Source organism: Amblyomma americanum, chromosome 1, assembly GCF_052857255.1.
Source record: "Amblyomma americanum isolate KBUSLIRL-KWMA chromosome 1, ASM5285725v1, whole genome shotgun sequence".
In the NCBI taxonomy this organism is placed as follows: Eukaryota; Metazoa; Arthropoda; class Arachnida; order Ixodida; family Ixodidae; genus Amblyomma; species Amblyomma americanum.
Genome location: NC_135497.1, coordinates 123,748,100 through 123,772,904, shown reverse-complemented (window position 1 = coordinate 123,772,904; position 24,805 = coordinate 123,748,100). Strand labels below are relative to the sequence as shown.

Here is a 24,805-nt window from a genome sequence, read left to right as displayed (position 1 = left end):
GATGTGTCGGCATTCAGCTCGTATATGTCATGCTTCACGTGAACGTCTAAGATTTACTGCAGGCCTTTTATCCACCCCTAACACGAGTCATAATAACCAGATTGTTAAGAAAGTCTTTTACATAGCCTTAGTTGATATAGTTACATGTGACACTTTAGAAAACGGACGTTTGCCACACAATAACAAATAGGAGATCTGTCCGGAAAGCACCCCCTCACTTTTCTTTTGACGCTATAAACCCGTCAGTGACGCCTCAATCTCTTCAAAGCACTCTCATGGTCCACCCATCGCTCCGAAGCATACTGCGAAGTTCATTTTCAAGGTGAAGATCATGTACTACGTCGCGTTACATTTTGTGCCCATGATCCTCTGAACTATCTTGCCTTTCAAATGAGGCTCCAGCTTTTGGAATAGTCATAAGTCTGTACTGTATGAATAAGCTAGAGTTTTGTAATGTCCTGTCACGTGTCTTGATAATTTCAGTGTGATCCAAAACGTATATGGCAAAATTTCTGAATGGTGGTTGAAATGGGGTGTGACGCTAAATGTATACATGAGTTACCACGTGCAATTTACAAGCAAAACAAAAAATGGTTGGGAAAAAATGGATACGTGTTAAACCATGGCACTGTTCAGACTACCGATAAAGCAAAATATCTTGGTGCTATATTCGCAACATCACTATTGACTGGACCACTTGCGTTTATCGGAGTTCTGCTAAAGCTTCTCGTCTTTTATACTTTTTTAGAGAAATTTTAAAAGCCCTCTTCGGATGCTGAAGGAAACATTGCACTTGACGAGTGTCATGCCAGTATTACAATGTGGTTGTGTAGCATGGGACCCTTTTACTGGTGCTCTGATAGACAAGTTGGAAAGGGAATAGACACGTGCTGCAATGTTTGTGACAGAGAATTATAACTTTGGTACCAAGAGCTCAGAATTCGTGACAGCACTAGGTGGCAGACTTTGCCTATTCCGCGAAAAATCCTGAGGCTGAAATTTTAACACAGTGTATGCAATGATTGCGCTGGTATTGGTAAAGCACTTATCTAAAGGAGCCACACTGCGTACTAGATAGACCCGACAACACTAAAAAGATTAGGAGTTATCAATGCCGCGCTAATGGATTTGGGTGCTCTTTTTTCCCTGATTTTGAATCAATTTTTGAAAAGGTAATCTGGCGTACTATTTCTATATCTGTAGTCGTATGGTTATACCGGCGCTGTGCCAAAATACTTTACTTTTCTTCTTTGCGTGCGTTGTATTGCCTTGCCGTCTTGTTCCGAATATCTTGTTCGTGTATCATATTGTATGTAGTTAATCCCCTTGCAATAATGCCTCATATGGGTGCCAAATGCATGTATACACTCAGGGTCAAAAGTGTCTGATTCCCCCTCCGCTTCAAGTGCCCCACTAAGAGTGCATTGTCAGGCGGCGCCCGCATGCAGTGTGGCACAGTTCGGAACTTGGAGAGGGGTCAGATACTTCTGACCCTGACTGTACCGTCTTTGCCAAAAGTAACCGGGCAGCCGCGTCGGCGACCGGAGCGGTCTCGCAGCCGAGCGGTGGCGTGGTGGTCTCCTGCGTTGCCCGCTGCTGCCCGGCTGCAAGTGTAAACCGGCTGATGTAAGACTGCGTTCTCCCTCTCCTTCTTTGGATGATAAGTATAAGCGGCCAGAAACAGCGAGCGAGCGCGCAGGCTTACGTCAGCCTTTTTACGTTCTCAGCCGGGCAGCAGCGGGCAGCGCCGCGACCGCAACGCCACCGCTCGGCTGCGAGACCGCTCCGGCCGCCGACGCGGCTGCTCGGTTACTTTTGGTAAAGACGGTACATGTCATAGAGTTTCTTACTATTAAATATTTTGAAAGCTGGCGCCCCGCCTATGGGAGCTTTCATGGAGCTTCCTCGAGACCACTTGTACCACCATGGGCGCTCTAAGCATCACGGGGCGGAGAGCTACCGACTGCAGAACTACCGGGATCGGCCATGTCTTTAGCGCATCTTTTCTATCCTGTCTTTCTGTCCCATCTTTCAACTCTCCTACTATCTGCACGTGGTAGCGATTGTGGCTCGGCTTGAGCCAGTAAGCAGGCCTGTGCACTTTTCTTTCTTCCTGTCAACTACAGACAGGCAGACAGACAGACAGACTGCAGAACTACAACTTTTGGCCAAAAAATAATGAAAAACAAATGTCGTTCGATAATTAAGAATCTCCTATCATTCAATATCATGTCTATACATCTTAACAAACGAGCAGAAAAACATGTAAATGCAAATTTTGTTCAAAATAAGCAATCGCTTTCTCTCCTATTGGCCGAGCATTGCTGACTACAAAAGCCAATATTTCGTGCTTAACAGGCGCACTTTTAAAAGGAAGTATGTTTGCAGAAAAAATGTTGTCGCCTCAACATTTTAAAAAGTTTTTCCATACCATTTCGGAAAACAAAAAAAAACTTTTATTGGCGCCGTGTGTTGTTGCGTTTTCGCTACTATGGCTTTTGCACACTACTTTTACGCCGAAGTCGTCTGCGCGGAGCGCGCCGAAGATACGGAATGGGACATCTCAGTAACGCCACTCTGTGTTCCTGAAAACAGCCTACTGTCCCACACCAAGTAGCTCATCGCCCCATAATGCTTTCCGAGCCCATGGAGGTCCAGGTGCAGCGCCGCCAGCGTTCCATCTAGTTAATACTAAGAAACTCTATGGTACATGTAATAAAAAAAATTAACGGGCGAACAATGCAATTGATGCGGAGGGAAATGCGTTAGCATGTGGGCTTCGATTTCTTAAGCGATTTGTGCTGATGAACTGAATTCATTCACGGCACTGACAAATTAAGTTTCGCTTTGACAAATTATTTATCTGCATATTTTTCAGTTCATTAATTTCAAGTATAGTTATTCCAGTTCTATTTCCAATTTTCATTTTAAGTCTAATTTTAATCCTTCCCATTCCAATTCTTTATTTTTTATTCCAGTTTCAATTCCAATTTAAGTTCTAATTTTTTGGCGGTTCTTTGACTGCACCTCCCCCCGCAGCCGCGGCGCGCTTGTGCGTTCTGCGCTTCTCACTTCGTGATGTATCTGAGCCTCCTCCTCTCCACTATACACGGACAGACGGATGCTGGTTTTTCGCTCGCATGACAGTTCTAATGCTCACGTATTAATAAAGTCGCAAGGAAACGTGCATAGGCAGTAGTACGTATGGGTATCGCAAAGGCGGATGGTGCCTTGTTTGGCTAATAAAACCCATATGTGACATGTTCAATGGGATTGCACATCGTCGCACTGGCGCTTCCAATCGGCGGATTTCCACAGCTATGGTACTTTCCTTTTATAAGTCACCTCCAACACGGCGAGGAACTGCATTGTAGTGCTTATTGTTTGTTGCCTGGCCTGAAGGAGCGTCTTCATACTGAACAACGCCTGAAAGGCAACGTCATAGTGACGCTGCTCCGATTTAGTTATACTTTCCCATGACGTGAAGACCCCGAAGAGTGACTGGATGGATTTTTCCGTTCGGGAATGTGCTTTCAGCCTGAGTAAACTTTAGCTCTGAGCGCAGCGTTTGTGCTGTTTTTTTCTCACTACGGCATTCGTTTCCCAAGGCTACCATTTTTCAAAAATTATTAACGACTCACCCACCTCCTCACTTTAACGAATAGTTAAATTCCTAGAGAGTGTTTCAATTTAGAAACATGCTGTCCCGTAGAGGGACATTAATTACCTGCACATCCAATGATCCATGTCAGGACAGATGTCTCATCCTTGTGGCTCCTGAAATGATGCGACACCATCAATTAGGTGTTTCGCTGGATGTCATGCCAGTTCTTTCATGGACATTGAGAACGAAATAGAGAACCCGAATGAAGCCTGAGAAGAACAAAGACTTTTTTTCGCGAGCCGTGGTCTCACCCGACGAGTGAAGAACCCACAAGCAGTAATAAAAACACCGTTTGTTCCGGGCCTACAGAAGAGGTTTCAAAGGAACAGTACGAAATGTAGCGGCACCGCGCAGCAAGTGATCACGTGCTCTCACAAGCGCAGTGCAGCATTAACGACGGTACACGGTACTTCAGGCGCAGGCATCTCGGGGCTACGACAAAACAAAATCGCGGCGGCGCGGACAGAAGAATGCGGGCCTAATGCGAGTTTAACGCGGTACCACGGTGCTGCAGACGTCACTCCATCGCCCACGAATATATATGCAGCTGGACCACGGCGCCGACAACGCGACCGCGCTCCAGCAGCGCTCCCGTCAGAATACTCCCAGCGGGTAGCCTTCGCAGAGCTTTAGTCTCGCCTGGTTGTAGCGATCATGCGTCCCATGTAGCGCAACACTCTCAGTAGGATCGAACAGCGAAATTTCCGGCTCGGCCCGCGGGCCGGCCCGTGTTGGTGCAGTGCTCTAGTTTCTACAACGGCCCAACAAGCTCGCGCATCAGTGATCGTGCATGTGTGCAGAGCCACGCAGTAGGGAACAACACTGACGGGCATTTGGCTTACCATTGCAAAAGCTTTGGGTGCACCCTGTGGCAAGATGAAAAGACAGGACAGGGGGGGATTGAAGTTTGCATCACCGACAGCACAATGACAGGCGCGCGCTCGCGCATTCCACCTTGTTTGACAAACATGCTGCATTTCTGCACGGGCATATCTGAAAAGGACGGTGCTTCACCCAGCTGCATTTTAGAACATGAGTTTGCGCCCTGTCAGCCTTGGCGCACCCGGTTATTTTGCTGTTTTCTTTCTCATTTTTGATAATTGTTCCTGTTCACTCATAGGCCCGTCAGAAGACAATCAAGCCTCGGCTTATGTGTAGCTTTCACCGTGCATGGCCATTCTATGCTCTAGTGTGTTTACTGGGAACGTGTCAAGTAACGCGAGGAACTCGTTTTCTCGATCGATGCGAAGGGCCTACTGTTTCTGGATGTTGGGGAACGATTCCGACTGCCGAATGACAAAAAAAATTATGTTGGGCCTGCTTCGAAGACAGCATAAAAAAGTATTTGGTGGTTGTCAAGTTTTGAAATTGTGATACCTGTCATTAATGTGTCTAAATTAATGGGACGGCGATCTGAAGAAGTTTTCGCGTGTTCATATAATGTTTGCTTCATGCTTAAATCGCAGCTTTACGGTATTTAGATTATACCTAGTCAGCCACGATGAGCATGCAGGCTTCATCGCACTGGCTCAAGTACCGTATCTTTCGGAATACAGCCTGCGGACTAGACACGCTAAACTTTACGAGGAAGCCGGGACAGCTTCTAGCCAGCGCCACTGAGACTTGCATATGACTGCGCTTCAATGCGAAAAGTCTCATATTTTTTAAAACCAAACGTACAGCTAAAGGGCATTATTTTTCTACATAATTTGGGCTCTACGTGATGTGCTGTACGCATCAAAGGCAGATCAGGGAGCGAACTTTACGTTGGTTAAAGCCGAATTTGTCAAAACAAACAAAACATTGTCCAAAATTGACATGCTCAAAACAAGAATGAAAACATTTTTCTTTGTGCGGGCTAGCAACGAATGAGTACCATACAGTATTTTGTATTCGCAATCGTCCATGTAACTGCCGCCCCAATGCGATTGCCATTGTCACGAAGTTTTTTCTCAGTTCTGTACTTGTGCATTGCTGCTATTGCTATGGCGCAGGTGACTGGTTGTACGCGTCCTTACTGGCACTAGCCACTGCTTCTATTTCGAAGAATATAGATAGCGCGTCTTGTCCCTGCGATATCACACGCAGCTGACTGCTCACTTAAACAACTCATACCTCACATCGCAATCAGCAGCCTAGCTTAAACCAAGCAAAACCAAGACGGACCAACGAGCAGCAGATACAGTTCGTACGTCGCTGTCATTGAGTTCATTACGGAATAAATGCCCGAATGGTGAGAAGTATTAAAAAATACATTGAAAAGAACATTCAAACTTTTTATTAAAGCCATGTTAACTCAGTCTACACTATTTTTGGAAAGCGCTATCTTGTAGAGGAGTGGAACAAGCTCAAACGAAGTAGACAGGCAAAACGTGGACTATGAAGTGACTTTACTACGGTGCATGCATCACGGAACAGGGGGAGGGGGGGAATTAAAGAGGTCTGAAAGCTGTGCCATCGTTGCAACATCTGTTGGCAGAAGTCAAATATGTTTGCTTTTGACTGCTTCGAACGCTTGACGCGTCTGCACACACTGATGTGCTCAAACGGTGACTTCGGGTGCACGGACAAAAAAGAAGTCTTCGGAAACTCATGTTTCCTATGTAGATTCTACCTGAGCATATTATTACGGCCAGAAAGCCGCTTTTCAGCCAGAACAAAAAATGCTATCCTTGAGAGGGATGCTTCCTTCAACTAACAGAGAAGGGAATGTTACATAAGGTAGATTTTGAAGAAAAATATTTTTGAAACGTTTTTTCTTTGCTGTATTGTCGATACTAAAACGTATCAACTGTAGTTTGTACTGTGTTTTTTGTGCCGCTGAAGTATTTCTGCTCGTACCGAACTTCTATGCGCAGGAAATGGGGCGCTTGTTTGATAAAAAATGCTCTCTCATGGCACCTATGTTTAACGAAACAACAACTTTCAGGCTGGAAAAATATGTAGCTTTAAAAGATGACTGCTGAAAAGAAGCAGACGAATGGGACGACAACGCACATTTTCTGCTCTTCTATGCGTGCGACACTCCAAAACACCGTCCTTATTCTTTCTTTTTTTTTCTATCGCGTGCTGGAGCGTTGTTTTCGACAATTATTGGGTAGATAAAAACATGTCAGAATAATTTGTTTAATTTCTACGATTTGCGCTAACATTTGTTTCCTACTAAATGCAATGCAGTTTGCTGACTTCTGTAGTCGCATTGTTGCAGGTTTATGTGTGGTTGTGATAATTTCTTCTTCAAGTGCGTTGAGAACAGCGCATTGTACCCAACGACACAGCTCACACTTTTCAACTGGCAAACGTCTTAATTAATGGACCTAAGTACGAAACACTGGCAAACAAAGAACCCTGTCATTTAATGTAACGTTTTCTTTTGAATTATTTTTAGCTTCAGGAAGTGCTGCATCAGCCATCGAGTTTTGTAAGTCCCAGATTCAGATAATAACTCTTAACGAAATGCATCCTAGGGCTTTGAATTCTTAACACTAAATAAAATTCTTGTTGCCTTAACAACTATTTCTCCTAAGTGATTGAGCCTGTACACTATTTTCGACTGGAGGTTATTAACCGCGCGCAAAGATCCGTTCGTTGCAGACGGTCTCTCATTCTGCCCTGTATTAATTTAGCACAAAACCCTTTACGCTGAGTTTTCTCCTCGATGAATCAAGATTTCATCCCGCGACGCTATAACACAAGGAAATTCGTGTCACCGTATGCAAACGATGAGTGCGTTTTCACAAAACAGTAACGCGCTACGCACCCCAGAGGTACATAAAACTATCCAGTTACGCCAATAGAGTATCATACGTACAATCAAGAGAAAACCACCTCATAAAACCGTGAACGGCATCACAGGGCACGTTCATCACGAAGTCCAAACCCAAAAAAACGATACTTTACCTCACTGACGCTTCTGGCTGTACGAAGCAGAGTTTCATGTTTCTGCGTTTATCAGTTGGTTTTAACATCGATCTTTATCATTTAAAAAGCACATTAGCTTTCATCTTGTAAATTTCGGATCACAAAACAGGAGACACAACAACTGGATCTGATGAGCTGTGTCGCTGAAATCATAAACGTTCTAGCGCAGAAACTTGAGGCACCACAGTGTTGCCCGTATTCTTCACTAAAACACCTCAACGTCCCCCTCAGACACCCGGCGGCGCAAAGGAAAAAACACTTGTGCGCATAAATTTAAATTATAGCGCCGAATCAACCCGTGGTGGTTTTGAATGTTAAGCATCTGTCCACCCTAGTGCCCACCGAAAGCCACCAGCTGATTCCAAGTTTTACGAATGTCCTCTGAGTGCTCACACTAAAACTGAAGCTCGGGAAAGTTGGTAATCCATTGCAGTAGTACAGCGCGATTCGAAACAGCAACGAAGGTAGACAGACGTGGACGAGGGCTCTGAGTGCTCACAATGCATGCACTGCTGAAACGGAGGGATTTCTCAAATTCACGTTCTTCGTGGTACTTCAAAGCTAAATAAAGTCGAGGCAAAATGAGATGAAGTGACTGTTCCTTGTCCTGCGCACGTAATCGTAGCGAAAACAGAAACAGGAACCAAGATGTCGCTTTTTTGCTGTTGCAAGACTGTGCAGCAAGCAAGCGCGTTCATCTACCCTGCGCCTCTCCAGAATGAGCCTGCGAGGCAAGCATAGCAAAGCACGCCGCGGGCCTCGCTGAGAATTCAGCTGGCACGCTCTTGCAAGGAACAGCAAAAAAAGGACATTATGGGCAATGGTGCGGCTACGTACGTTAGGATGTCACAGGGAAAGGTGCGACACTGCTATTCCTCGGCGCTCACTTCAGCCACCATGGCAGATCGCTGGCGGCATCTCTGCGAGTTTCGGGGAATAGAGTCAGTGAGCGACGCCGCTATCGCAGGCTCTCCTTCCGCCGCTCGCGAAGAGAGCCGCTAGCGACACAGCAGGGCCTGATAACAGAGAGCGTGCAGCCCTCGTAGCCGCCAGGAAGTCCGGCGCACGCGGACGAGCTCCCCCAGAGTAGTCCGAAAAATGCCGGGTGTTCTCGCGGAAATCCTCGCATATCTGTGCTGACAATAAAGTGATTTCGCATTCGTCATGCGGCGCGCGAAGGAAACATAACTCGAGACGACGGGAGGAAAAAAGGTCACCCTGCTTGGCTTCGCTGACCAATGTCCAATGACCAATGTCTACTGAAGGTTTAAGAGGCACACCCTCAAGACATCAAGGCATCCATTGGACACTCACATTTGCTCATTTGGCGTTGAATTTAAGTAACCTGCTCTGTTCGTTCTAACAGCACAGAAATCATGTTTTATGCATGGTGCTACTAGACGTTCGGGATGTTTGGTAGACGTTTGAAGAGCATCTTCGAAGCACCCATGGCACATTCTTACAACATGCGCACAAATTTTGCAGTACTGTGAAGTACAGCAGCGTTCATGTTGTTCGTCTAGCTGTCTTTCGTCCCGTCCTTCGCGCTGTTTTCAAGAGTGAACTTACACCAGCAACGCCAACTTTCTTCGATGTGTGAGAGAGAGAGAGGTTAGAGAGGACTCCCCGCGATCTGTAAACTTGATTTAGAGGTTCGTGGCGTCATCAGCACCACGTGGACACTAATGGGCCAATCGTGGTGCACCGGCAAGTTTGAAAATCGGAGGGCCCCCAAAATTTGCAAGTTGGCCCGCCCCAAAAAATTAGCTGAGGTGGATTAGCGGGGATTAGTTGGTGGACTAAGTTGAATTAATTTGGTAGGAATAGAATATACCACATGATAATCCAATGGAAGGTGCTGGAAGTTCTAGAAGCTGATGACTCATGCATACCATACAATGGCAATGGAAGCGGTTCCAACCGGAGCTCTGGCGGGAAAATCGCAAGAAGAATGTTAGACACTCATCGCAGACACACCACAGCCGGCAACGTAAATGTTATCACATTTTCTTCGAGAATGTATTTAAGAAGACCCCGAAGTTTTTTTATCATTCAGGATAAACAAGCACACCCAAATGAACAAGGGTGAACGATGCACACTACCCTACACTCTCGTCTTCAAACAGAAGACCATAACACTTGTTTTATGCCAGTTAAGAGGAATGTGTCAGTGGTGTCTGCTTATAGAGAACAGTTTACGCCTTACGTTTTCGATGAGATTTTTTTGTGGCTACCCCCGCCCGCCTGACCCCCGTGGCTCCATATATACTGATGCGTTACTTAGCTGTGCAGCTCGCTTTGTGCCATACGAGGAAATTTCAGCAACTTGTTTCGAACAGCGCGAACACAGACAAGCACAAGTGACGACGAAAAAGACGAACACAGCGCTGACTATCAACTAAATGTTTTTTTCCATGCCACTAAGTATAAATACATAGACGACACCGGCATGGAAAGCCATATACGACGCGCAAAAAAGAAAAACGCGACATCAGCAACAGAAGCGCTCGGGAAATCAACAGACATTATTAGTTTTCCAGAAGTGCCAGCTCTTTTTGCAGCAGTGCTAAGCATCGATACAGGATGCTTAACCAACTAGCCCGCCAAAACGTTCTAGCGTCCACTTACGTAGCTCACTGCGATGCGACGTGTCGATGACTCGCTTACGCTGCAGAATACTACGATTTAATCTTTATTTGTGGCCATCAGGGTTCTCTCCTTCGGACCTTTGTAAGTCTTGTGGTGGAACTGAATCTCTTGATCACTTTCTCTCTTCCTGCCGGTGGTTTCCTTCTCTGCGAGGAGGTTATTTGGAGGTCCCCCTCGCTCGATTAGGACTTCCGCATTATTCCGGTTCTCCTCTCCTTTGGGGCAAGCGCCAGGGGTTATGTCCCAAAACCAGTGTGCGATTTTCTTCATGATTACATCCATGCGTCAGGGAGATTTCTTTGCTACTTATAATTTTCTAAATTATTTAATTTTGAACTCAAAATTTCACCGTTGATTGTAGCTTGATTAAGTCGATGTGTTTATCCTGCTTTAATTTGTAACACACCCTGGCCAATCCCCCAATGTGGGTATGTGCCACACCAACAGAGGCCAACAACAACAACAAGAAGAGTAGGCTACCAATTATAGCACGCAGCGCAAGAGGATGACTGACACCGCTCCATCAGCGCGGCGTCAATTCGGCCGTTCCTGGACACGGTGACAGGAATTCTGCTGTGTTGGAAAATGAGTGTAGCGGGCAATTTTGTTCAAGTCGGTTGGTTTTGAACACAGCGTTTATGGGTGCAGACGTGAGAGCTGTGTCCTTCCGGGAGAAAGATTTCAGGGAATCGCTGTAGGATTTGAATCTGCTCCCCCATGTTGTGGCCTTGGGGGAATGTCAAATGAATTACTTTTATGAATGCCGAAGGTGTGAAGCGACTTCTCGTCATTACAGGGAATTGAAGGTAAGATTTCGGCGCTCCATTCTTATTGACCCTAGTGACTAATCCACACGACAAACAAGGGCCGGAATTCTGACTGGCGTTCCTTTCGAAAACGGCCGTTTTGGCGACACCTGATTGGCCGAAAGCGACGGTTTAGAAAAGGGGCGCAAGTTTGAACACGGGCGCGGAATAACAGTCTCCGGATGTATTGGCTCTTGCATATTGCGACCGACGAGGGCATATGCAGGCCACCTTTCGAAGTACGAAGTCTGACCGAAGTGGGCAAAGAGATTCAATCAGTCAATCAATCAATAAATAAATCAATAATCGATAAATCAATCAATCAACATTCCTTTAGGAGTAGTGCGACCGGGTGAAACAGAGATGGAGCTTCACGAGACAGGAGGAGTGAAGACAAGACAAATCTTCAATGATTACCATCCCACAACAGATAATTCATTTCATGCGTTCACATTGTTTTGGACAAAGGCTCCACCATCCGCACTATGACGCTTCAGTTCAAGAAGGGTGTGAAGCTGTAGGCGAACTACCCCATCAGACGAAGGTTGCAGGGGAACTGGCCCTCGTGACTGTGCCGGGCATAGCGCCGCTTTGCCTGCGCTGCCACAATACTGGACACATTCGGTGGGACTACCGCGTTCCGAGCTGCGCGGTTTGTCGCCGCTTCGGGCACGATGAAACGCATTGTGTTCGTATAGCTACTCAAGCGTCGCAGGGCCCGCGAGAAGCGATGGCTCGCCGGAGCTCTTCATGGACGAGGCCGATGCGGAAGAAGCAGCAACGCCAAGCGTGGAGACGTTCGCATCGATCGCTGTCCCGGCTGAGACGTGCACTACTGAACTCTTTGTGGTATATATAGACGCCAAAGATCGTTGAGAACCTTCCAGTCGGGACGACTGAACATGAACCGGATATCCTGGCAGGAGGACAACATGATGCAAGTGCAGCGTTTAAAGCTGACGACTACAGCGAGCATGAGACCACGGTCGTGTCTAAAGGAAACGCGGCCGCTAAGCCTAAGCGTTCAGGGCGCCGTCAATGACTCAACCCCCCGCAGTCGGGACCAGGACCGGGGAGCCAAGGCTGTATACTCCGAACCGTCGACCGACCTTGCACTCTGGGCTGAGCATCCCTCGAGACCGCAGCCAGATGTCGACGCCGCCAGCGTAATCCGCCCTCGTGACGGGAAGCCGTTTAAATGGCATACCTGACAGCTCGACGCACGAAAGAGCAACGATCCCGGACAAGGATAAATATTTCTTTAACTGGGAAGTGTCTGCGAAAGCTGTATAGCTTTCCTTTGCAGCCACATGGCTGCGCTCGAGTGGATGTCAATGAGTAATTACTCCCTGATATGCTTGGGTATCGGGACCGAGGTCTTCACCGCATGACGATGAACTCTGCAGACGACGGAGGGAAGCCTTCAGGAGGGTTGGTAAACTTGAAGGTTTATTTACATATTTACAAGAGAAGCAGGGAGACCAAAAGTCAGAGATGAAGTGCTACATATTTACAACAGAACCAGGGAGACCAAAAAGTCAGAGATGGAGTCTACATATTTACAACAGAACCAGGGAGACCCAAAAGTCAGAGATGGAGTCTCCTGAAGCCAGCCAAATCGCGGCTTAAATACAGTGGATATTCCCTAGGCACCTAGCTAGGGAAACCGGTGGCTGATCGAGCGTCCAATGGGAAGACACACTCTTCATAGTCTCTTCCCTAACCCCGTGACCACTCCGCCCCCACAAACACGTGCACAGGCGATAAGGATTCCTGGCGCCTTGAGTTCCTGGAATCCTGTTTCCGACCGGTTGAGCAGGTTCGCAAGGTCGTAGGCTTAGCAGACGGTGACCCCCTCTGTGGGAAAGAGGCGTCCTGGAATGTGTTTTCCGACGGGTTGATCATGTGCACAAGGTCGCTGGCTTAGCAGGTGGTGACGCTCTCCGTGTAAAGATGCGTCCTGACGCCCCCGGCATTCCCGAGGGTAAGATGAATCAGCCGTGTCCGCCCCCGCTTTGTCTGGCCGCACGTGCAAGCGAGCGAGGCGGGTTCGGGTCTTTCTGCCGGTCCACGTGAGGGCGCAGTTCGGTAGAAATACCGCATTCCATACTCCGGACGAAGGGATGAGAGGCCTTTCGTCACAGCTCACCGTCGCCAGGAGCCGTTCCTAATCCTTTTCTCAGGACGACAGCACCTTTGGGTCAAGCATAGTTCGATGGCGCCTGCCGGGCTCGTCTGTTCCCGCTGTCGGGGCCTCCGATCATAATAATCCGTCCGCCGCCAAGAAGACGCCACGAAGTGGTTGCAGCTGTTCGGTGCACCACGAATGGGCGTCAGAGTCCCAGTCGGCCTCGTAGTAGTCAGTCCGCTTGACCTGCACAACTGGCAAGGGTCCTCAACGGAGCATTAGCGATCCGATCTGAGCTCAGCCCCTACCTCCGGCTAGGCAGCACGCGGCCAGCCTCAGAACATTGCCAGGTCTTTAATACAGAGCCATATGGCTGCAAATTTTGGATGACTTAACCCTCGCCAACAGCTCACGCCCGGAAGTCTGCTGAACCAAAACTAGTTCCGCTTTGTCTTTCCTTTTTTCGGAAAAGACATGCGTCTGAAATTTGGTAAAAAACTTTTTTTTCGGCAATGAGGTAGGTACGAAGAAGCAAGAGAAAAAACAAAACAAAAACCAAAAATGATAGACGGTAGCCTTTCTCGAGCATTAGGGCATTTTACACCAGATTATGCAGGAAAGCTACGACGGAGACCGTCGGCATTCCCGTTTTCCCGCCCTTTTCGGTAGCGGTAGCCCGACTGAGTCGCTGGTAGAAGACCGACTACGTCCCCCACCAAACGACGGAAGGGTTCGCTAATCACGGGCATTAGCTTCATCGGAGCCTTCCTTAAACCCCCTGGCTTTCCGACACGCTGACAGGTGTCGCAGGACTTTACAAACTGCTTGACATCTCTGACGCAGCCAGGCCAATAAAACACCTGTAGAAGCCTAGCTTTAGTTTTCTTCACTCCAAGGTGGCAAGACCAACCCCCACCGTGGCACAATTTAAGGATGCCTGCGCGGTATTTCTGCGGCACCACGAGCTGATCTAACTGGTCCCCCTTTGAGTCCTTGTACTCGGCGTTGAATCTGATCCTGCCGCGAGCCTCTCCGCTCGTCTCAGAAGCATCGCCTCGTGGGTTTGTCCCTGCCTGACCCGTCGTGGGAGAGCCTTCGTTCTTCCTACGATTTACTTCAGCTGTAATCTCGCTAGCCTTCGCACGAGTAAGCGCCTGGACGGTTCGATCGCCGAAACTACGACCCTCTTCCTGGAGCATCTGCTCCGACCGATTTGGAAAGAGGTACGGAAATTTTTCCGGCAGATTCTGTGATACCGCTGCCTCCGTTTCCAGAACGCCAAACGGGCCCTCTATTCTGACTCGTGCGATCGGCAAGCATGCGCTATTCTCTTCGGCCACCTGCCTAATCCCTGCACATTCCCCAGTAAAATCAGCTGCGTTCACGTACGCGGGGTGGATTAGGTCCATGGTGGCCGCGGAGTCCCTCAGAACCCGGCACGGTTTTTCATTAACCTGCATGTCTTTCAGGTATGGCTCTAGCAGGCGCATGTTCTCATCGCCCGCCTCCACCAAGGACAGAACGATTTCCTGCTTCCTGCAAGCGTGGGCGAAGTGACCGGGCTCGTGACAACGGAAACACACTGGTTTCTTTCTGGCTTCAAAAGCCTTATCCCTCTCTTTTTCGGTCGCCCCCTTTGTGGGGTTGCTTGATTCTGCTTTGTGGCCCTCGTTCCGCTCCCAGTTGCGGCTTGCTGCCCCTCCTGTCTGGATCCGTGGAAATTTTTGTTCTAATTTGGGGCTTACGGGGGCACGCGCACCCTCTGCTACGCGCTTGGCATAGAACTCTTCGGCCAGCTGTGCTGCACTTTCTAGGGTTTTATTTCCCGGCCTGTCCTGCACCCACACGCGCATTTCTTCCCTCAAAGAGCCAAAAAACTGCTCCAGGCAGATCACCTCTATTACTTTATCGTGAGTTCCGTAAGCCTGTTCTACCTTTAGCCATTCCTTCAGGTCTGCCTTAAGGTTATACGCAAAATCCGGAAATGACTGGTTAGGCTGTTTTCTGGCTTCCCTGAAGCGGCGCCGAAAGGCCTCTGCGGACAGGCGATACTTTTTTAGGAGTGCTGCCTTTACTTTAGTATAGTCTGCCGCATCTTCTTTTTCCAGACGAGCGAGTACTTGGGCCGCCTCACATGGAAGAATGGTCAGAAGTTTCTGCGGCCAAGGCTCGGTCGGGAACTCGCAACTTTCACATGCCCGCTCAAAGTTCACGAGAAAGAGCCCTATGTCCTCTCCAAGTTTGTACGGTTGCAAGAGGTCCTTTATTTTTATTTTTGATGCTGCCTGGCTTGCCACTGTGTTCGGCACTTCTAGCCTAGTGCGTTCTGCCTGTGCAGTCTGGGCTATCTGCAGATCGAGCCGTTTTTTCTCGATCTCTCTTTCATGCTCTTCGCGCTTCCTTTCGTGCTCCCTTTCCTGCTCTTCGCGCTTTCTTTCGTGCTCTTCGCGCTTCCTTTTTCCTTCATCCTCTCGCTTATTTTGTTCCCTTTCCTTCTCCAACTCCTCCTTAATTAGCTCCCAACATTCTACTATCTCCTCCTCGTCCGCACCGGAATCCTCAATTGCCCTAATCAATTCAGGTTTTCTACGGATCGACCCACGATCAATGCCCAATTCCCCGCATACGAGAACTAGGTCTGGTTTGCGCAGCTTCTTCCAGTCCATGACTATTTAAGCAACGGCGATTCTCTACTCACGTGGTCAGAGGAGGCCCGGCTGCCTCTTATACCAACCTTCGATTACCTAGGCTAACAATCTTCCAAAGTTGTAAAACCTGGCAATGCTCTAAGAGAAAGACCGCGCACTTACCATACCAGAGTCAGGACCAGGCGCAGACCATCCTACCGCTGCCAACCAGTTGATGTGCTTGGGTATCGGGACCGAGGTCTTCACCGCATGACGATGAACTCTGCAGACGACGGAGGGAAGCCTTCAGGAGGGTCGGTAAACTTGAAGGTTTATTTACATATTTACAAGAGAATCAGGGAGACCAAAAGTCAGAGATGAAGTGCTACATATTTACAACAGAACCAGGGAGACCCAAAAGTCAGAGATGGAGTCTACATATTTACAACAGAACCAGGGAGACCCAAAAGTCAGAGATGGAGTCTCCTGAAACCAGCCAAATCGCGGCTTAAATACAGTGGATATTTCCTAGGCACCTAGCTAGGGAAACCGGTGGCTGATCGAGCGTCCAATGGGAAGACACACTCTTCATAGTCTCTTCCCTAACCCCGTGACCGCTCCGCCCCCACAAACACGTGCACAGGCGATAAGGAATCCTGGCGCCTTGAGTTCCTGGAATCCTGTTTCCGACCGGTTGAGCAGGTTCGCAAGGTCGTAGGCTTAGCAGACGGTGACCCCCTCTGTGGGAAAGAGGCGTCCTGGAATGTGTTTCCCGACGGGTTGATCATGTGCACAAGGTCGCTGGCTTAGCAGGTGGTGACGCTCTCCGTGTAAAGATGCGTCCTGACGCCCCCGGGCATTCCCGAGGGTAAGATGAATCAGCCGTGTCCGCCCCCGCTTTGTCTGGCCGCACGTGCAAGCGAGCGAGGCGGGTTCGGCGCCTTTGTTCGGGTCTTTCTGCCGGTCCACGTGAGGGCGCAGTTCGGTAGAAATACCGCATTCCATACTCCGGACGAAGGGATGAGAGGCCTTTCGTCACAGCTCACCGTCGCCAGGAGCCGTTCCTAATCCTCTTCTCAGGACGACAGCACCTTTGGGTCAAGCATAGTTCGATGGCGCCTGCCGGGCTCGTCTGTTCCCGCTGTCGGGGCCTCCGATCATAACAACCCTTAGAATAACGATAGAGCCCTTCAGCGAAGCGAGCCAGCCGCCGCTCCAGCGAGATGCGTGTCTCCGTTCGCCCTAAAGGATGGCCGAATCTGTTACAGTGAAGGGGCAAAATTGTGTGTCCATTTGTCGCTTAGCCGAGAGGAGCGTAGCGTTGCCCGTCTGGTCTTGTATTCGTAAATCCCATCGAAATGGAGGTCGCATTACGAATCGCCACACTAAACGTGCAGAGACTGGGAGAAAGACTCTGCCAGTACCATCTTCGCCGTATAGGCCTGGTGCGCTGCAGCTTTGACCGTACATGTGGCGCCACCTCCCGTTCGCGACGTGCGTTATGTGTAAGTCAAACGTGCAGCCGCCGCAGTCGCCGCAGTTAATACCATGGCGGCAAGCGGCAGCGCAGAGTGTACGCGATCTAAAAGCAGGAGTTCTATTTACTGTTGTGTGTACGGCTGCCACAACAGTTATAAGAACACCGCCGGAAAGTTGCCGAAGATTAAATTTTACAGCTTTCCCTGGAGGCCGTATGAAGAGGAAAGAAGGCAGCGCTGGGTTAGAGCGGTACGCCGTGCAAGGTAAGCATACACGCCTCGTCAGCATTGTCAACGGCTTATTGTATTTAATTGTTTCCATTAGCCCGGACGGAAGCCCATGGCAACCGAACCGCTGCTCGACCCGCATCTGCAGTGCACATTTTGTGGGGAACGAGAAAAGCACGATTGCCGGACACCCTGCATACATTCCTACGCTGTTTCCGGCGAGCTATGGGAGATGCGACGGCGTCTGCAGCGAGACGAAGATTGGGAGATACGAGCGGTAAGCAGCGCTGTTCACGGGAAAGATTTTGCTGGTTTGCAAATACTGTCGGCGCGGCTCATATGTGGTCCGGAGCAGATATTCCGATGTTAGTAATATTTCTGATATTGAAGTCCAGTGTAGAGCTATACATCAGAATTTAACCTTGGGCATATCTTTTCAAGAGCTCAGCGCAGAGGCTTGACTACCGAAGCGTCTACTTCCGGAAAGCTACGAACTGCAGCCGAGGCTGTGGGCTCCCAGTCTGAAGTTTCTGGTGCGGACGGCTTGTCCGCTGAAGCGACGGCACCCGACGAGCCAGAGACCACGGCAGACGCTTCAAGCCCCAAGGCTGCAGCTTCTGGTGCGGGCGGTGCACAAAGTTCGTCCGACAGCGTCGCTACCATGTTATCTGTGGTATGTTGTTTTCTTCATCGTCTTTACTGATAAAACTTTTTTCACTCCCCGTTCATTGTTCCATGCTCTGCTTGCAATTGATGCTGCTAGTTATAAAGCACATGTTAATAATTTGAAGTGTTCCTCTGAGAATTATACTTTGTACTATTTAATTACTTTACCAGTGCTGAAAAGACAAATTTGTTGAGTTCTCTAATCTGCAGATGAATTAACCAGGAACACAAAGCTTTTGCAACCAAAGAAAGCTAAAAAGAGGGCCGCTTGCACTCTATTCAAAATACAGATGACAAAAACTAATGGAAACTTTTACCATTTTCCAGGCTACGCAGACTGAAGGGAGTCTACATCAAGGACAATGTACCCTCTTTTTGTCTGTGGCCTCTCAAGGCTGCGCTTCGACTCAAGTCTGCCACAATGACACTGTAGACACCAGTGTTCAAGCCCAGGTGGCTACAGAGTCAACGTTCGCTGGTCCAGAAGAGCGCAGCTGTGTTTTCTTGGGGTATGAGTCCATGTGTCACAAAGAGGAAGCATTCCGGGAACTCTGTGGCGTCAGTGCAAATGTATTTGCGCTCCTTTTATCTGTCATTTCTCCTATACCTGTCCGGCAAATCGATGTGCCCGTAGCTCAAAAGCTGGCAATTTTTTTGATGAGGTTGAAACTGGGAACTTCATTTTCCAGCATTGCCGTTCTTTTTGGCCTCCACCGTACAGCTGTAAGCAGAATATTCTACTTTGTTCTGAGCAATATGTTGGCTGCACTGCAGAATTTCATTCCAAACCCTTCACGTGCGACTGTTGATGCATTAATGCCTGCTTGCTTCATGCGCCACTACCCACGTTGCCGTTTTATTATAGACTGCACTGAGGTTAGAACAGAAGAACCACCAACACTAGAACAGAGACGTGCTCTATTTTCCCACTACAAGGGTGGCTACACCTTTAAGTTCCTGGTGGGAATTTTGCCAAATGGTTGCATTACATTTGTCTTGGATGCCTATGGGGGTCGAACGTCGGACACCCACATCACGCTGGAGTCAGGATTTCTGGACCGAATAGAGCCAGGGGATGTAGTACTTGCTGATAAGGGATTTCCCGGAATTAAGGCACCAGCTGAAGGGAAAGAAGGAATTGTTGTTCTACCCCCATTTTCGAAAGGGAATGTCCAGTTCACCTGTGAGGAACTGCAGGAAACCTACCATGTTGCGCAGGTACGGATACACGTTGAAAGTGTGATCCAGCGTTTGAAGCTGTTTAATGTCTTGAACACAAGAGTCGCCGTGGACATGATTCCTCATATGAGTTCAATAATGCGCATGTGCTGCATTCTGGTTAATCTTCAAAACCCAGTTATCAACACGAAATGGCCTCAGGTTAACAAAAATGGGTACTGAAAGCCTGACTGCATCACATTTCTTTTGCTGGTTTGGATTTACTGTGTTTACATCCCACAGAGGAGGAGGAGGAGGAAAAACATTTATTCAGAGCACAAAAACTGGGTGGGTTCAGTACGAGAACCCATTGGTCGTCATCATAATCCGGCCCCTCTCAACCAGCAATTTCTGGTCGAGTGGGCTGTGGCTATGAAGGGTTGCCTCCCAGCGCTCATGAGTCGGATCGGGATTTCTGTCCAAGTCTGGGTTTTCTTGACATTTCCAAACCGCGTGAAAGAGTGTGCCAACTGCTCCACAGAAGGGGCAGGATGAATTGTAGGTTTCTGGGTACCATTTACTCATTAGGTAAGGATTGGGCAGAGTATTAGTTTGTAGTCGCCTGATTATGTGCTCTTCATATTTACTTAGGGTTTTGTGAGGAAGAGGATATTCCCTTCTTGTGATCTTATAGTACTCCGTAATTTCTGCGTAGCTTAGTAAGGGTGAGGGGTTGTCAACTATGTCAGAGAGAGGCTGCGTGCCAGATGCTCGGAGGAGGAGAGCTCGAGCAGCTGTGTTGGCCGCCTCATTGCCCGTCGTTGAGAGGTGCCCTGGCGTCCAGAAGATCTGGATGTTGGAAGGATTAGACCTTTCCAAAATTTCCCAACACGGAGCGCCAACGCGGCCTCGAGCTATGAGGGATGCCGCAGTGGTTCTTTAGCATACACTTATTTCTTTTGCAGGTGCTCTCGAGTACAGTGTGAAAGACCAGTATCGTATGGTATACGGAGTGTTGTGCTGCAGATGTGTGCATATGTATTGAGAGACACAGGTATAAGAGGGCTGTAGGCTAATTTTGAGCTATGTTGATGTCAAAACCACACAGGAGCGGGTTTGTTGGAGAGGCTTTGCTGACCTAGCATGACCAGTGCGGTACTTGTCTGCAACGATAGGTCGAGAATGGGCTCCTGTCTTGCACATCCGAGTTATTTCCGACATTCATTTTTGCCCTTGTTACAGTTTTGGGTTGCACCTTTCTGTGTCTATTCAAAATCTGACAGTCTTTGCTTGTTGTCTTCGTGACAGTTTGAGTAATGCTTTCATGTGTCTGTGCCTGCAACCTTGTGTTCATATGTTCCCCTCTTATGTTTTTGCTAATTCTCAAGTTCTTATGTCCCTGCCGACTGAATTGTTGAATTGTGCTCATTGATTGCTCAGGTTCTCTTAATATCTATAATGCATTTGTTGTCAAGGTTAGTTTTCTGCTGCCATTGTGTTTTTGCTGCGTTTGGGCCCTTCAGTTTTGTTGTGCTGCCAGTTATAGTAGTTATCTCTCTAAAGTGGAAAGCAGTAGCTGTAGCCACCTTTAAGCACCAACCTCTCCTTTCATGTTTTGTCATCTGTGACCAAAATATGTCAAAGCCACTCCATTTCACTGGCACAAACATAAGTTTATTCCAATGAAATACATACTTGCAAATCAAACTTGTATGCTTGAATATGTTTAGCTTACATTGAAACAAATTGATGCACACATCATCTTATAGTGGTATTTCAGGTGGCTTAAAATTCAGGGAGTTCATGGCTGTTTAGGAAGGTCACAAGCAGAACCAAAAAAGCAATATTGAAACTTTACCGATTTCTTTTTTAAAGTAAACTTCAGTCATATGTTCAAGTGATGAATCTGCCACCATCAATAACCACTCCATCTTGTGTTCACTTTTTATTCCTGCAAATACAAGGGATGCCTGCTGTTAGTGCTGCCAGAAGAGTTGGAACATAATTGCATGATGTTTATGAAATGCTTTTTTTTACAAGAGACATGTATAAAAATATGGAGCATTTTAAGAAAAATGACTCGAGCATGCTTCTGCGTTCAAATGATGAGTGTGCAGAGTGCCAGGGTTCTTGATCACGTTTTACTGAAATATGGAGGTTGCACCTCAGCTACTAGTAAGCTGCACCTGTAAACATGCAAAATGGAATAACACCTTGAGTGAAGGCTGCAAGCTTGACTCCACCTGGGGTTTTTCCTCCCGACAGAAACTGCAGCCACACTATGAGACTGCACTGTGGGTCTTAGTGAAGACATATTGCAAAGCATACTATCATTATGTTTTGTAGTTGTGCATGGGGAGACTAAATGTTACACATCACTCATTCCACTTCCAGCCATTTATTTCAACAATCCATAGCCAACAATATGAGGCTGAAAAATGACTCAGTTATTTGTCAGTGTCAGAAGGTCTTTCAATCAATGCGTGAGAAACCTCAAAAGGTGCTTGAAATAAAAGCCTTCCAGCTTCGGTATGTACTCGGCTAGGAAGCCATCATCTCTCTTCACAGTGACTGTTATGCTGTGCTGTGGTGAGTAAACAAAAAAAAGGGCATCATCTAGATTCAAAATGTACAGCATCACCATCACTTGCGTGTAGTAGGCATGTCCTTTCTTAAGCATCAAATGCCCATTGCTGTACTCAATATATGGGGCAAAGCTGAGCTCATGCTCATAGTCAATCAAACGGTGGTTTTCTTTCAGCGAGAAAGGGCACTTGATTTCAACAAGGCATTTGTTTCCATTGGCTACGTGGATTCCATCAGGGCTGCAACATAGCCATGGTTGCTCCGGATGTATTATAAGCCCAACCTGTAAAAGATATATATATATATATATATATATATATATATATATATATATATATATATATATATATATATATATATATATATATATATATATATGTATATATATATATATATATATATATATATATATATATATATATATATATATATATATATATATATATATATATATATATATGTATATATATTGCCTAAAAATGTTACATGAAAAACACCTATACATTACCTCATAGATTGGACTTCCAAGAGCCATTGACAATTCTCTTCTAGCTTCAGCTTCTGTCATTTTGCCTTGAATACAACAAAACCATGCAATATATTAGAATAAAACTAACGATTTGCTTTATGAAATCATTCCAGCATTACAATTTAAACAGCACAAAATATAGTTTAACACAAACTGGGAGAGGACATCATGCATGCACAATTTTCTTGTATGCAGCTCATGCTGGTTAGCACCCAGTGCAAAGCATTCTACCGTATGAGGTGGCCGCAGTTGAGAAGAACCTTGGTCTTGCCAGAGATTTCGCCAGGCTTTCAAAGTTCGATGTGCGGGTTTTAATTCTGTGCGCGCTAGTACTTGTCACCCGAACGCGTCGTTCTTGATGCCACCTGTGGCGAAATGTGAATCGATCATTGACAAAAACAAAAAAAAGGTAAAACTGGCCGGGAAAAAAGTGGGAAAACTTCCGCTCGCAAACCTTGCCATGCTGCCTGACCTCTCGTCATTAGAGCGATTTCGGTGATCTCGTCAGCATTTTTCCTGACTGCCTTATCAAAAAAGGCTTTATCCTTTTCGGAAAGGTGCATCTCGCATCTTTTCAGCCTCAGCGGCCACACAGCAACGACTTCCATAGCAGTAAAAAGCTTCCTTTTACGGGCCAAGCCACTGCCCAAACATTCTCTGATGAGCTCAGCTTCAACAGCTGTACGCTCAGAAGGGAGCGCAACAGCACACTTCTCTTCCTCTGAGCGCGCCACTCTTTCCTCCAGGGCAGGCACAAGAGTACAGTTCACTTGGGGAAATTTCGCGAGTGTGGTATTTGGGCACAAAGCCCCAAGAACTGGAACAGGCAGGGGACGACCTACAGGAATAATGAAAATAAAAACATACCGCCCCACGAAAGCAAGCAGTCGTGCCTGAAAGTAATCTTACTTGTGAATAGCTCCCGCACAGATTTTTTTGTGTCTAGCGTAGGGCGAGCGGTAGGCTTCCGCCAAGTACAAGGCAGGTCTGTGCACGACACGTGCTTGTAGTTGTTGACGAACACAGCTAACGCGGCTCCGTGCTTACACCAGCCCCGGCAACCAGCCTTGCAACTGCAGCTGGCATCCACTATACATCTGGGGTTCGCGGACAACTGAACAACAAACTTGCATATTAATAAAAATAACAGCTGTACACAAAAATTAAATTTACCTGCAGCCGGACTTCGTACTCCGCAGTCTTCATTTGCGCCGCGCATTTCCCGATTACCTCGGATGGCGCCGCTGAGGCCACGATCTCCTCCCTCACAGCATATACGTGATTGCTGTCATAAAGGTGGCGACCACGCACCAAACTGCTTGTTTTAAAGTATGCGTCTACGTTTTCAATTTTTTTAAACCCGCAGTATAAAACTCGCGCCTCGCCTTTCGCAGCCATCGCGTATCTGGCTCGGAGAGCTGGACTTACGAGTAACGCCTGATCCGCCCGTCGGTGGCGCTCATTGTACCGGAGCAGTGGCGCCACCAGATCCTGACGTCGTACGTCGGGTCAAAAAACGAGTCGGGACCAGGCAGACTGCGTGGCGTTGCCCTTCATGCAGGCCGCGGTGTGATGTCTTTGCGTGCCACAACGTTGGTAAATATGGAGTCTGCCTCCCTCTTCTCCGCATTTCGATCGGCATTAACGCAGACAATTGAAAAATGTATACAAGTTTGAATGAATCAGCAAACAGGATTATGGCCCATTTGGTTCGGGCTTAACGGCTTAATGTCCCAAAGCGACTGAGGCTATGATGGGCGCCGTAATGGATGGCTGCGGCAAATTTCGTGCTGCCGCGGTCGAATTTCGATGGAGGCGAAATGCTTGAGGCCTGTGCATGTATTGTGTGATGTCAGTGCACGTTAAAGAACCCCAGGTGGTCGAAATTATCCGGAGCCTTCCACAACCGTGTCTCTCATAGCGTGAGCCGCTTTGCGAAGGTAAACCCCTTAAACCAATACAATACGTCAAAGTGGCCGCTGTATAGTTAATAATTTAATTTAGTGTGGTTTGCAGTGGAGGGTGGTTCGTGTGTACGCACCGAACATAGAGCAAGAAAACAAGATTTCGTGGAACCCGTTGCTACCTCTGTGACGTGTTCGGAATGTTATGTTTCTTGGCGATTTCAGTTGTGTGCGTGCGCCAGAAGTCAAAAGGCAGCCGGTACGCGATTGCAGTACTCTTTTTCTGAACGCGCACGTCCAAAAGTGCTGCCTCGAGAACATTGCGAACTTACCGAACTCTGGTGTGCTGCGGTTTACGCAATACCAAAGAGGCAGCCATGCAAGGCTGAAGAGAGGATATGCGTCCGCCCAGTTTGCGCTTTGTTTAACAACTATACTATGATGATGATGAATTGCTATAG

At 47.6% G+C, this 24,805-nt stretch overlaps 2 protein-coding genes and 1 long non-coding RNA gene across 4 annotated transcripts in view; 1 reads left to right on the top strand and 2 right to left on the bottom strand.

Annotated features, from left to right (window-relative positions):
* The window catches only part of LOC144113597 (toll-like receptor 2 type-2), a 42,987-nt gene extending 35,370 nt beyond the window's left edge, over positions 1 to 7,617 (bottom strand). The window contains exons 1-2 of the mRNA XM_077646765.1: positions 7,565 to 7,617; positions 3,728 to 3,777 (exon numbers count right to left, since the gene is read on the bottom strand). Of these exons, the coding sequence (XP_077502891.1) occupies positions 3,728 to 3,777; positions 7,565 to 7,602 (88 nt within the window). The 5' untranslated portion in view covers positions 7,603 to 7,617. The remainder of the gene's footprint in view (positions 1 to 3,727; positions 3,778 to 7,564) is intronic.
* Positions 7,618 to 17,261: 9,644 nt separating this feature from the next.
* LOC144113594 (uncharacterized) lies at positions 17,262 to 21,393 on the top strand. Its single transcript, XM_077646760.1, has 4 exons — positions 17,262 to 17,537; positions 17,599 to 17,778; positions 17,943 to 18,174; positions 18,495 to 21,393. The coding sequence occupies exons 1-4, from the start codon at positions 17,344 to 17,346 to the stop codon at positions 19,566 to 19,568; spliced, it is 1,680 nt and encodes a 559-aa protein (XP_077502886.1). The 5' UTR covers positions 17,262 to 17,343; the 3' UTR covers positions 19,569 to 21,393.
* A 373-nt stretch (positions 21,394 to 21,766) lies between these two features.
* Positions 21,767 to 23,888, bottom strand: LOC144135657 (uncharacterized). Of its 2 annotated transcripts, none has more exons than XR_013315551.1 (3): positions 23,614 to 23,888; positions 22,420 to 22,805; positions 21,767 to 21,909 (listed from the first exon to the last, which is right to left on the bottom strand). It is a non-coding gene; the product is annotated as an uncharacterized LOC144135657 (long non-coding RNA). The 2 variants fall into 2 exon arrangements; XR_013315550.1 differs by lacking the exon at positions 21,767 to 21,909 and adding an exon at positions 22,061 to 22,194.
* Positions 23,889 to 24,805: the final 917 nt, after the last annotated feature.

What these genes read in the sequence shown, in the direction of transcription:
- LOC144113594 (XM_077646760.1), top strand. Translation starts at nt 17,344, where the DNA reads ATGGCGGCAAGCGGCAGCGCAGAGTGTACGCGATCTAAAAGCAGGAGT. An exon ending in AGAGCGGTACGCCGTGCAAG is followed by an intron (nt 17,538 to 17,598) that starts GTAAGCATACAC and finishes TGTTTCCATTAG; the next exon opens with CCCGGACGGAAGCCCATGGC. An exon ending in TCGCTACCATGTTATCTGTG is followed by an intron (nt 18,175 to 18,494) that starts GTATGTTGTTTT and finishes ACCATTTTCCAG; the next exon opens with GCTACGCAGACTGAAGGGAG.